Genomic DNA, 13,349 nt, shown 5'->3' with positions numbered 1-13,349 from the left:
CTGAACACTTAAGAATGAATGTGATAGTCCTATCTTTAACTTGTCCTTGTGTTGTTCTAGTCAATATATCAAATTATGCACCGATGGAGCTTGCTAGCTAGTTTGGTTTGGTATGAGCAATGTTAGTTTGTGGTGTACAGAATGAGCCAAAATTTCTGTAGATAATTCATATAAACTCATTGATGACTCCACCTCAGTGTATCTTACAGACATGGATAGAGAGGAGGAAAAAGAAACTAAAAAGAAGGTTGCTGACTGATTATTTTCAAGGGTATGTGTGTGGTGATTGCAGAGAGTAAACCAGTTAGGTAAATTAAATCAAAATGTCTTATATAAGTAATATATGAGTTTGAGATACATTAAATGACTAGGCCTGTACTGCCAATATAAATTTCCATTTTTTTATTTTAGTTCTGTTAATTAGTTGCATTGGTGGTTCAGTGGTAGAATTCTCTCCTGCCACGGGGGAGGCCTGGGTTCGATTCTCAGCCAATGCATGAAGCTTGTTTTACTGCATTTCATTGGCTTTGTACCTGTACTCTGCACAATGACAATAAAGTTGAATCTAATCTATCTAATCTAATTATGGGGTATGGTATGTGGAACTGGGTCTAATATCTGCTATAAACTTTGAGTTTGTTTTCAGGTTGAACAGCTCAAAATCAGAACAGCGGCACAGGCCATAGCAGCAGCACAACTTAGAGCTCAAAAGCCACAGAAAATAATTTTAACAATGGGTAGAGCATTTCTCATTACTAGAAATTTAAGGAAACTCATCCATTTATGTATGCAGCAAACCATGAGCTGAATTGTTCTGTTGACAAAGACACCATGTCTGTTGGAATTTTTTGAAAAGCATAAAGCTAAATTAAGTTTTTTTTTAACTAAAAGAAAAAATATGGAGAATTGTGAGGAAGATTACAAAGAAATGGGTTGGAGACATACAGAAGTTAGTTATACATAAATGTAAAAAACTGAATGTCTTCCACCACCCTGATTCAGTGCCCTATTTTCCAGTGTTGTTTTTTTTAAGTTGTGGAGATACCCGCGCACTTTTCTACATTAAACAAATTTAAGGATGGTGGAAAACATTTCACATGGTGTGTTTGCTAAATGAAAAGAAAGCTTAAATGCGCATAATAAAAGTTTTCTGTGCTTTTGTTCCTCAGGGATTTCAGTCTGTTTATCCCGACTCCAGGGCTGAATACAGTGAACATTTAGCAATACATTGCTATATCTATTTGAGATATGAAGGTCACTCTTTTAATTCATTTGAATATGAATTCAACTCTCACAAAGGCAAATATAACATTGTCTTTACTTTAAAAGAGAGCTGTGACCGCTCTCAGATTCAGCTTCACTGTGATACGGAGAACAATGTTCCTTTGTGTACTAACTATGGTAAGTTCACTCAGTTTTTTATATTTATATTTTCATTAATAGAGTTCAATTGTCTTTTATCTCGGTCCTCAGTTTAAACAACTGAGGCACCAGCGACAAATCTACATTTGTATTCATGTACACACACACACACACACACACCGCCCCAAAGACAGGGTACTTTTCATCTTTGATCTTTGAAACAGGAAAAATTGAAGAGGATAGGAGAGAACAGGAAAGGGAACAGGAGCGACGTCGACAAGAGGAACGGCGTAGACAGCAAGAAGAAGAAAAGAGGCGCCTGGAACGCCTGGAGCGAGAGAGAAGGATCCAGGAGGAAATCGACAGAGAGAGTGACATCTCCAGAGAGAAGCTATCTAAAGCAAAGGAGAAGCTGAGGCAGAAACAGAGCTATAAAGGCCAGGAGCGTCACCATCAGCGTATACATAGCCTTCATCAGGTCATAGAGGATGACGCGGCTGCAGTTGAGAGAGATGAGGTACAACAAGGGTGCAATTTCAGAATGATTTTATGACTTGTCCAGATGACATTATAAATGTTGGATTTTAGAGCTAAACTGGTTTGATAATGACTGGATGAAAAAATCCAAGATTGACTAATGTAAGGCTTCAGAGTCAAAAGATGTGTTATGTGACTATATTGACCAATAAAGGTCCTTAAGTCCTGTCTCCTTAAGCAGTTTCTACATGAGAGGCACAGCCCAACCTCTTATTTATTCAACATTTAAGCCATCTCATGAACAATAATTCTTATATATTTGTGTTTTCTTTAAAGTAGTTTCAACTAACTTAATTATGTGGATAGTATTGGAGACACGATGAAGTGGAGCTGAAGGTCTTGACCAATGTAATCCTACAGTTCTGGTTCAGATCAGAAAAATTACTGCAGACACAGATTTTGACAAAAATTCTAACCGTTCAACTAGGATGCATAAAACAGATTTTCTGACAGAAAAAAGGCACACAAAATTTCTTATCATGATGTTGAAGCCCGGTTCAAATACAAACTCAAACTTACGCTACTGAAAATATGCTATTACAGTACATTCACATTAAAATCTTTTCTGTCTTTTCCTCTTTCTATCATTCTTTCTTTCTTTCTTTCTTTCTTATGAAAATAATCATTAATTGATAATTAAACTTAGGCAAAAAAAGTGCTTTGGTGATGCAGTCGATTTACTTTGTATTTTCTTTGCTTTTTACTTCACCTTTCACAGTTTGTAGATGTGGAACAGAAATTCAAAGAACTTATGTCAAAATATCATATCATCGAAAAAGATGACTTACCACCCAACAAACTTGAAGACAGAATGAAGACACTTCATAATGAGTTAACACTCACATACTGCAAGGAGAACAAACTATCCATTTTGTCTCAGTTTACATTCGACCAGGTGGTTGGCTATGAGGAACTATCTTTGACCGAGAGACTTTCTATTCTGGAGGCAGTTGTGCGGTTAGCTGTGGTGGGCAATGAAGATGACAATGCACTTGAGTGGGACAAGAAGTATGATTTTCTCTTTCATTTGGTGGAGCAACTACAGATCACAAATCCAACACTGGCTAGGCATATTTTACTGAAAACTCTCGATGCAGTTTCAGAGTTGCTACCACAAACTAGGGAGTCACTGAGTCAAATTCTATTCAGCAATATCTGGACCTCTAAAGAGGTACTGCTCTTCCTCCATAGAATCTCTGGTATTAACAACAAACAAATTCCACCAGTCCTCCATATGGTGCAAACATATGGATTAGAGTGCCTCCTCGTTCTTTCTGCATTGAGCAATGATAACCCTGTTGAGTACCTACAACAGGGAGTAGAAAATGAGACCGACAAGGATATGAACACCATTGTTAGGGAAATGCAAGATGCAAACTGCCCACAGGGTATTCTGACAGTGCTTGAAGATGTCCTTAGCTATTTGGAGATAGAGCTTCCAGAATATGCATTATTGGACCTAAGCCAGGAAGATATAGAAAACGGCAAGAGAATGATCAAGTCACTTGATTTTGCAAACCCTGACATAAACATTCTCAAGAAAGTTCTTATTACCATGTCTGTCGCTGTTCAAGACTGCTCAACTATAACCATAACAAATGGAAGTGAGGAGGAAAAAATACAAGGCTATTTCCCAAGACTTACTCAGTTAGCAGGATTACTCATGCTCCTACTTCCACAGTTAGCTGGAGAGAAAGGCTGTCTCCTCGAAATTGGTACGGGTGAAGGAAAGTCTTGTATCTTAGCAATGTTCGCTGTGATCCATGCGATTCGTGGAACAAAAGTGGACATAGTAACAAGTTCTCCAGTCCTGGCACGTCGAGATGAAGAAGAATGGAGAAAACTGTTTGACATGTTTGGTGTTACATCATCTGTTGTGCCTCCACCCTTTTCAGAAGCCAACACTCCAGAGAAATGTGAAAACTTGCTACAGCAAGCATACAATAAACAAATAGTATATGGTACCGTTGGAGCCTTTGCAGCAGACATATTGAAACAAGAGTTTGAGAAGAAAACTACTAGAGGCCACAGAAACTTTGAGTTGGTAATAGTGGATGAAGTGGACTACATGACTTTGGATCATGGAGTTCAAGTAACATTTCTGTCTCATGATTCCAGTGGCCTGAGGCATATGGAGCAAGTCCTGGCAAGTATTTGGACCATGACGTCGGCTTGTCGGCCAATCGAAATGCTGGAAACAGGGGAGATTAAATGGGTGACAAGGCTGCAGCACTTTCACAAAGCTACCATGGCTGCTTTTTTGGGGTCTGAAACATCAGAACACTTTTCAGCATATGATATTTTGCTTCCTGGTTTACAGTTGGGGTTCTATGCAGAGGAGGACATTGAGATGTTAAAACAAGCGGAAAACAAAGAAGAGACAGAAGACGAGGCCTCAGACTTCCAAGGTGACAAATGGAAAGCAATTGAGAGCATAATAAGCAAAATTGGGGTTTCACAACAGTACGACCTTCTGACATTATTTGAATCAGTCATGGAGAACAAGGTGTCATTTGAGTGCTATTCAGTAGAGAACAACAAGGCCCGACTCTTTGGAACACAGAAGGAGGACAGTGATGTTAAAATCTCAATGTTGCTCCTTGAAAATGGGCAAGCTTGTGAAATCATGTCTGAAAAATCAATCATCGAAGCAACAGTTGGTGAGCTTCAAAAAAAAATCAAGTACTCTACTTACTGTCCTTCCAAAGATGAAACCCAAAAATTCATTGTGATCCCATCATTTTTGAAGAAATACATTGAGAGTCAGTTACCGGTGTTTGTTGAGAATGCACTTAAGGCTATTCAGATGACTCAAGGTAGAGAATACATGATTGACATTTCACCTTCTGCCCAAAGAGCTAATGTAATTGATACTGATAAACATCACAGCCATGCCATAATTCCTGTGGACTTCAAATCCAGTGGAGTACTGGAGAAAAACAAAAGGTGGGGAAATGGCTTACAGCAGTTTTTGGAGATGAAGCACCAGTTGGCAATATCTCAGTTATCCAATGTGACAAATTACATGTCAAATTTCCATTACTTCAAAAGATACCTGAAGGGAAATGGAATATTTGGAGTTTCTGGGACGCTGGGAGGGGATGCTGACAAAGCCTTTCTTAAAAAGCAATACCAGACTGAGACTTATGCAATACCATCTCATCGCCATAAAAAAGTGGTTGAGCTGCCAGCAGTTCAAGTGAAAGGAGGCAGTGACCTCTGGATCCAGACACTCTGTGAGACAGTCTTGAATGTAGCAAACAAGGGACAAGTTGTCCTGGTCATCTGTGAGGATGTCAGGACAGCAGATGTGCTACAGAAGAAACTGCAAGATGAAGAAATATGTCTGTCCCATCCAATTACAATGTATACAATTAGTGAAAGACACAATATTGAGAAGAAAACATTTCATGGTGGAAGTATCATTATTGCCACAAACCTTGGAGGACGTGGAACGGACGTAAAGGTTGAGAGAGAGGTCAATCAGTGTGGTGGTCTCTTTGTGCTCCTCACATACTTCCCACAAAACCGGCGTGTGGAAAGACAGATCTTTGGGCGAACAGGACGAAAAGGAAACCCAGGCATGGTGCAGATGATTCTCAACTCTGACTATTTAGCGCCTGCTTACCAAGGTCAGTCTGTCGAAACCATGCGTCACCTTCGAGAGGAGTATGAGGTCAAACGTATTCGTGACATGGAGAATGATGAATTGCTTGAAATCGAAATGAAGGAGAAGTTGTTTTCCAAGTTTTGTAGATTCCTTGATGACTTTGACAATCGTTATGAGGTGGAAGAGAAAAAAGATATCTCAACAATGGAGCTGGGTAAAATACCAAAGATTTACCAAAGCCATCACCCAAAGTTTGATTATCAGCCAGCACTTAATGCTCTGAAAGAGTCATGGGCTTTGTGGCTGACACTTCATGAAGAACAGATCAGTAACCATGACGATATTGAAACACTGGAAGCAGATCTCCTAAGAGAAATGGAGAATACAGGTGACATGCTACTGAATGGGAAAAGCAATAATTTCTATGATTACATCAAGCAGGCAATAATTAGAACTGACCTGCACTGTCGAAACAAATCCAAATGTGACTATGGAGCATTGTCTTATTGGCAAGATGTTGCAGAATCTGACCCATTTTACAATGCTGTAGCTTTGTATAATCAGGCATACATTACAATCAACCTTTCCGAAGGAGACTACAAAGCTAAAGCAAGAAGATATCTAAAGGACGCTGAGAATGCTCTGGATGTTCATGTCTCAGAAACTACCAATACACAGGTATCTGTCCACATATCTTCAACAAGTAACTTTGAGCCACACAATAAGGATGCCAATAATTTCCAGGCACAAATGGAGGCCAGAATGAATATATTCAAATCCTGGAAGGAATACATTCAACGTGCCATTAAGAAACTTGACGAGCTTGAGAAAAGCAATGATGATGCAGTTGCAGAAGATTCATCCGTTTACGCACTCTCTGAAGATAAGAATTTCATTGTTATGAATGAGCTGGTGGCACTCTATGAATATGGCCTTGGCATTGTTTTTGAAGTGAAAAAGAAGCCTCGGTTCTGTTTCGATGCCTTGATCTGTTTTATCCTTGGGGTGATCCAAGTAATTGCTGGCATTCTTGTTTGTGCCCTGTCATTTGGCACAGCCAGTCAGTTTGGTCTTGGTTTGATCTCTGAGGGAGTGTCAGATATGATTAATGGAATTGAGGGGATGATTAAAGGGACTTTTGACTGGGCCTCATGGGCTATATCCAAAAGCATCAGCATTGGGATGGCCTTGCTTAGTGCTGGATTCAGCACTATTAAGAAAGTGGTCACAACGGGATTTAAGGTCACGAAAGGTCTTCTCACTGGCACGAAGTCCTTCTCATCTCTTGCAGACGATGTTCTGCAGTCAGGAAAGAAACTCTTCCTGTCCTTAAAAGGAGCAGCAAAACAAACCACATCCTCATTCAGTAAACAAGCTTTCGGAAGTACAGTGAAGAAATTATCATCATCTACGGCAGTTAAACAAAATTTCAAACACGCTTCAAGATATGCTCTTCAAGAACTTGGAAAGGAAGCTGCGAACAGTGCATTGAACTATCTGATTGATGAAGGAGTTCAAGCATTTTTTAAAACTATTTTGCAATCATCTTTCAAAGATACAGTCACCTCTGCAGTTAAACAGAATGATCAGCTGGCTCTTGCTCTCACTGACTTCATTAGTTCAAGCGTTCCAAAAGCTGCCTTGGAGAAAGAGCCAAATGATTTTAAGATAAACAAGAAATATGAGACGGTGATTCAAGAAACTGTGGATACTATGACTGACATTGTCATTTCTGACCTCATGATAGACTGCACAACAGCTCATGATGTTATTAATAAACTCACTGATGTGTGTGAAAAAGCAACCGACATTATGGAACAAGCAAGGCTCCCAGGTGTTACAAAAAGACTTGTGAAATTATTGGAGGCAGCTGACTACACCTCCCGCTTTGTTGAATGTTTGTCATCTGTCCCTACAAAGAAAATCATTGATGAGACATTAGTTCCAAAATTATTAGAAAAGATTAATGAGGTACAACTAGAAATGGGTGAGTCCAGTCAGGATGAAAGACGCAATCTACCAGATGTGAAACGCCTGAAAGATGATCTCCTTTGCAACATTGCTGAAAAAGTTTCCCAAGCATTTATCGAATCTTGCTCTGGGCATATAACCAATATCATGACAAAATCATTTAAAAGAAAGTTGAACAAAGCTACTGGAAAAGCTGTTGGAAATGTACTAGGCAAATATAAAACTCAAAGTTTTTTTGATGATCAGAGGCATAAGCACAACATGAAATCAGCTAGTCACAAGAAAGATAAGACTCTGTCAGAGTCAGAGGAGAAGGAGCTGAAGAGTTACTTAGAGGACATTAGCAACGTAAACCACGCAGCCACAGCTTTTGACATTTATGTCCTCACAAAAAGCGATCTGATCCAGGGCAAAGGAATCCGATTAATTGTGTGTGACAAACATGGACGTCGCCTCTCAGAGGAATGTTACCCTGGCATGGATAACTCAGCTGGAGAAATAACGCTCAGGTTAACAAAACAGCCAGTGACTACACAGTAAGTGAATCCTCGATCCAGTACAGAAAAAAATGCAATTACCCGACATCCTCACAATGGATATTAATATTACTAAGGATTTAGGACTCCAGTTATCCAATTTCATGAATAGAAAATTTTAAAAATACACTCCAGGTATACTGCATAACAAGAACAACAACAACAACAACAGTAAAAACAGCAACAATCATCGTGATCATTATCATCTTCTCTTTGTCTACAAAATATTTGATTGGTTTAAAAATGCTCTCATTGCAACAAAATTTCAGATATGGATTTATTTGTATGACAACTCAAATTGTTAAAGCTTTTTGCTCTCCTGACTAATAAGGATGTTTAATGTGATTTTCCAGGAAAAAGGGAATATATTCTTGGATTAAAAAAAGAGTTCTTGGAGAGAGAGAACCATACCTTGGACATTTTGACATAATTCAAGCAAATGGAAAAGTAATCCAAGTGAAATCTGACAAACAGAACTGCCTCTATCATGCCATTGTTTTGGCCACAAGCAACAACCCAGAAGATGTCAAACAAGAGGCAGTGAGGCTTCGTGAGAAAGTAAAAAATGAAGTAAGCTTGTTAATGTTTCTCTGACAGCAGTATCTACAGTTTATGTTTGGCATAAACATATTTCTAATCTTTATTTCAAATCATCAAATGATACTTATGATGCTGTGTTGAAGTTAGAATTTCTTATGGTCCATCATTTTCAAAAGGAATTTCGCTTGTACCTTACAGTGATTCTTGATGATGAGATGGGACCTGAAACAAAACAATCTCTGATTTTGTAATTAAATAGTAGTCTGTCTTTTTGTATAGGTAAATAGAAAACATAGGCATGTAAAATAAATCTTCTGACCATAATGAGGCAACCAAATAGAATCACTGGGCAAATCACTGGAAATCTCCAGATATGTTAATATACACCACTTAATCTGCAAGTTTATGGACATTCTTTTAGGGCAATACCACGTCAGCTATACATGTTTATGTATATTACTCATTAAGATTACACAGTGAAGAGAAGTTATTATCATTCACACAGTAAAAATGAAATATTTGAATTCACCCTGAAATGCTCTTTCACTGGAAAAACAGCTCCTATAATCTGACAATTTATGTAATCTGTTTTGGTTGTTTTTTGTTTGTTTGTTTGTTGTTGTTTTTCTTTCTTTTTTTGTTCTTTTTATTTTGCAATATTTTGTTTTATTTTGTGGAGGTTGTCAGACCCTCTCAGAACATCTCTCCCATATGACATATTAAATAATGTTTATTCCATGTAGAATGAAACAAAAGGAAATGAAATTAAAAAATGATCATTTTTTTATCTCACTATATAACATGATTGAATTGACTCTGAATGTTTTCTTAAAGGTTAAGCTAAACTTTAAGTCATATACACAAATGCTCAGGCTTCAGAAGGGATATGATGAGACTCACAAAAACCCTGGGAAATATGCCATTACTGGAGGAATCAGACAGGAGAGAGACAAAGCAAAGGAGGCCAGAAAAAAACATCAGGAGACTCTGAAGTCTTTTCATTTGAGCAAGGAGGAATATGAGATTATCAAAGCCTACAACCTTGGTTATGTGGATAACTATAAATGGTAAGACAACATTCTGCATGCATAACAAGAGTGATTTTGAATTTGATTTCGTGTTCCTCTGCACTCATAAGTCTATCATCATTTCACACAGTTAAACAATGAAACACTAATCATATAACATATTGTCTTGTTTTGCTTATACATTATACGAAAAAGAAAGAATGTACAATGTAAATGTACAATTTTGTTCATTTATTAGGTGCTCTTACACTAAGTGTCTAACAAGAACATTAAGTGCATTCATGTTGAGTAGAAGAGAGCTAACAACATGCATCCTTCAAGTATAAAACCTGTCCATGAACAAGTGCGAATAATGATTCGTGAAGACCATGCTACCTGTACTTTCATTCGTTTCAGCTCATTTTTTAGTGGTTAAGTATAGTCTGAGTTAAGGAAAAATCTGAAAAGAAAATGGCAGAAGCAGAAAATAGGGAGTGTGATAACAGTTCTCATATCTGAAAGAACTGTTCAGTTCTGGGGCAGAAAGGTCCAGAACACATGATGAATCAGGCATCCGAGGACAAGCACAGAGATCCAGCTGAAGTCTAGCAACAGACAATGGCCTTAAAGTAGTTACTGTTCCACTGATGCCACCAGGGTCTTGAACTGAACACACACAACCACAGTAACCCAGTGGAGCATGTGGAAGAGCACAATGGCCCTGGACAATTTTGGGAGATCAACAGGTTTGCCTCCATATTCTGGACAACTTGCAAGGGTCTAATGGCACAAGGCCAGCCGAAAGGGAGATCCTATTTAGGGCCAGACTGAAAATGACAAGAGCTCATCAGTGGTGACAACGGGTTGAATTCTGCAGTTATTGTGGACTACACACCAGCAAAATCAGGCAGTCAATGAGGTGTGTGCACCAAGAGACACTTGATTGTGCATGGTCAATCCATCATTTATGTTGGCATCAGAGGGAGAAGTTTTTTGTGCTGTTCATCGCGATCAAAATCCCAGAGCAGAAAGTTCAAGTCTGCAGGGAAAAGTAATTCATTCTTGTTCAGGTTAAGCTTGAGATGGTTGTCAGATACCCAGGTGCAGATATCAGTGAGACATATGTGAGAGGTTACCAGAATGTCCAGAATGTCCATGGAGGGAAAGCCTGGGTATCAACGGCATATGAGCAGTATGAGAACCCATAAAAGGATCTAGAGGCCACATGTAAAGAGAGAGGAAGTGAGGGGAGAACCCTGTGGTAATCTGGTTGAAGGTGAATTATGTTTATTTACAATTGATTTACTACACTGATAGACATATTGGCATTGCCATATTGTATTTAACGGACATTGTGTTTTCTGTATGTCTCATAAGTGTGACACATGTTCGTAATACCAGTGAAAACAACGGCAATAATAACAGGAAAAGGACAGTGAATGCAGACCATATTCCACCAAAAAATTCCATTAAAATGGCCTGGCAATGCATACAAGCTAACCCTGAGAGGAGAGAAGAGCTCAAGACACAAAATCCAGGACTTTACAACATGTTACAGAGTTCTGAGAATGACCAGCTTGCCATGGAGGTTTTCAAATCACATCACATGCAAGCCTTAACCACTGGAAGAAGCAAAGAGTCTACACTGTGCAGGTTAGTTGTAGCCTTTCAATGCAGTTATATTTCTGACTTAAGAATATCTGACATCTCTTTACTTCACTGCTAATTCTGACCTCCTTTACCATGGTGGTGATGGTCCAGTCTTAGTTCCTATGTTAGACTGTCATCATATCTTTACCTCTTTCAGTCCTAAAAGGGCTGGTTCTTGGAAAATGATCTAGGACTCAATTATTGGCCATTAATTTATAACTTAACAACAAAAACAAAATTAGAACTAAAAGACCCACTGCGGTTTGTTTTTCAGCAGCGTTTCTCACATCAGTGCATTTTCCATTTGCTTCATAGAGAACTGATTACTGAAAGTCTTGTCGGTGGAGACACAGAGAAAATGCTGAAGCATTCTCTGATTTTGGCCAATCCACAAATGTCACAGCAACTCAAAAGGGATGCAGGTATAATCCTATTCAGTAAAGCTTCAAGAGAGTTGATTACTCTAGAGCAAATTCACAATCAAAGAATAATAAAGAACAAGCTTTTAAAATGCCTGGTATTATTCAGAAAAAATATTTGCAACTAGTATATATATATAGATTAATCTCACTAAAATTATGCATCTCTACCATTGCTTTTAGGTAAATAGTTGTTCTGTTATGAGCAGAACAAAACATTATTACAATATATAACTATTGAGATCAAATTAATGTTTATTACTGTTTTATTATTGTTTATTAAGATAATCAAATTAATAACAACATAACACTTTTTCTTCTTAGCTATTGGTATGAGCTATGTTGCATGACATCATGTAAAAAAAAAAAAGATTAATATAGTGAAAACTGTGTGTTGAAACAAAAACAATTTATTTTTTACATAGAACTGTACTGTATTGTATGCTTGTTTCAGATTGTATTCATGACAAAACCTTTGAATATTTCCATTGAACCATTATATTCTCTTATTTTACCCCCAGGGGTCACTCTCAAACCACAACAACATATAATGACTACTCAGAAATACTACAAAATAGGGTACACTTCAGTAGTGGAAATATACTTTGAACGGGGTGTCATCGATCAGAACCAGAAAGAACGACTATCAGCATGGGTGCATCAAGACAAATATTTGAGCAATGAAACTCCTGAGTATCAAGAAATCCTGAAAAAAATTAGAAAAAATGATTAGAAAACATTAGCTGAAAGCCTCTTCTGCGGTCATAGGGATAGAGGGATATTGTATCTCTTGTCTGTTTGAGGAGGAGCAGAGCAGTTTACCTGCACTGTTGCCCTGTGTTTCCTGCATAGCTTTTTAGGGCATATTTCTTGAAATCATATTCAGTGTATTGTTGACTGTTTTAATTTCATTGACCATGTTTGAAAACATTTAAGCACACAGTTGCTGAAACAGATAATCACCAATGAAAATTATTTCAACTGCACAAACTGAATCAATCATGCATTAATCATGAAAGTCATCCGCATATGATCAAAAACAATCTGTAATTTAATTTGTAATGTGACAGCCGATTTCTTCATGTTCTGGAAATGTTTATGCAACAATCATATTTAAGCTTCATTGGAGGTTTCACAAATGGCTGAAAGAAAAGCTTACAACCATTATGTGTTATTGCCAACAATCTGAAAACATGAGATTTAGTCTTACCTAGTTCAAACAATAAACAAACAGCATATTATCAATATCTGTGTTTTCTTTCTTTATATATACAGACACAATAGCATTGCCATTAACTGGAGGTGAGCTTGGATGCATGGGCAGAACCAGCATTTAACAAAGCAGATAACAGAGATATAGAAAAACAATAACAAGGCAGGATTCCAAAATAACTCTTAAACTTGCTCAGGTACATCAAGTCATGTCAAACAAGACAAAGACCTCACAAAAGAAACTAAGGAAACCTAGGGATCTTTATACAGAGAACAGGCTTAATTAACATACTCAGGTGCGACTAATGATAGGACAAATGAACCGGGGCTTTACACTTACTTTTTCCCCAAGGAGCACATGTGCTCCTCAAGAACTTTAGGGGCACAATGAAAATTTATCCAAAAGTGTGCTTTTCCTCAATAAAGGGATGCAAGGAAACATTAACAAGCAAAATGATTTAATTTACTTGCATACAAAAAGTACACTAGGTTTTTAATAATTCCT

The 13,349-nt window shown here is 37.9% G+C and overlaps 2 protein-coding genes and 1 non-coding gene across 3 annotated transcripts; all 3 read left to right on the top strand.

Annotated features, from left to right (window-relative positions):
• Positions 1 to 426: 426 nt before the first annotated feature.
• On the top strand, positions 427 to 497 carry trnag-gcc (transfer RNA glycine (anticodon GCC)). The gene has a single exon. It is a non-coding gene; the product is annotated as a tRNA-Gly (tRNA).
• Positions 498 to 3,527: 3,030 nt separating this feature from the next.
• Positions 3,528 to 6,216, top strand: LOC115828972 (protein translocase subunit SecA-like). The gene is made up of 3 exons (XM_030793118.1): positions 3,528 to 4,735; positions 4,787 to 6,063; positions 6,171 to 6,216. Exons 1-3 carry the CDS (start codon positions 3,563 to 3,565, stop codon positions 6,214 to 6,216), a joined length of 2,496 nt encoding a protein of 831 aa, XP_030648978.1. The 5' UTR covers positions 3,528 to 3,562.
• On the top strand, positions 6,052 to 12,710 carry LOC115820499 (uncharacterized). Its single transcript, XM_030784110.1, has 6 exons — positions 6,052 to 8,016; positions 8,370 to 8,586; positions 9,391 to 9,623; positions 10,941 to 11,216; positions 11,529 to 11,635; positions 12,154 to 12,710. Exons 1-6 carry the CDS (start codon positions 6,260 to 6,262, stop codon positions 12,363 to 12,365), a joined length of 2,802 nt encoding a protein of 933 aa, XP_030639970.1. The 5' UTR covers positions 6,052 to 6,259; the 3' UTR covers positions 12,366 to 12,710.
• The last annotated feature ends 639 nt before the right edge of the window (positions 12,711 to 13,349 follow it).

The sequence above is a fragment of the Chanos chanos genome, chromosome 1, assembly GCF_902362185.1.
Source record: "Chanos chanos chromosome 1, fChaCha1.1, whole genome shotgun sequence".
NCBI classification, from domain to species: domain Eukaryota; kingdom Metazoa; phylum Chordata; class Actinopteri; order Gonorynchiformes; family Chanidae; genus Chanos; species Chanos chanos.
Note: the sequence above shows the minus strand (reverse complement) of the source record. Positions and strands in the feature narration are given on the sequence as shown.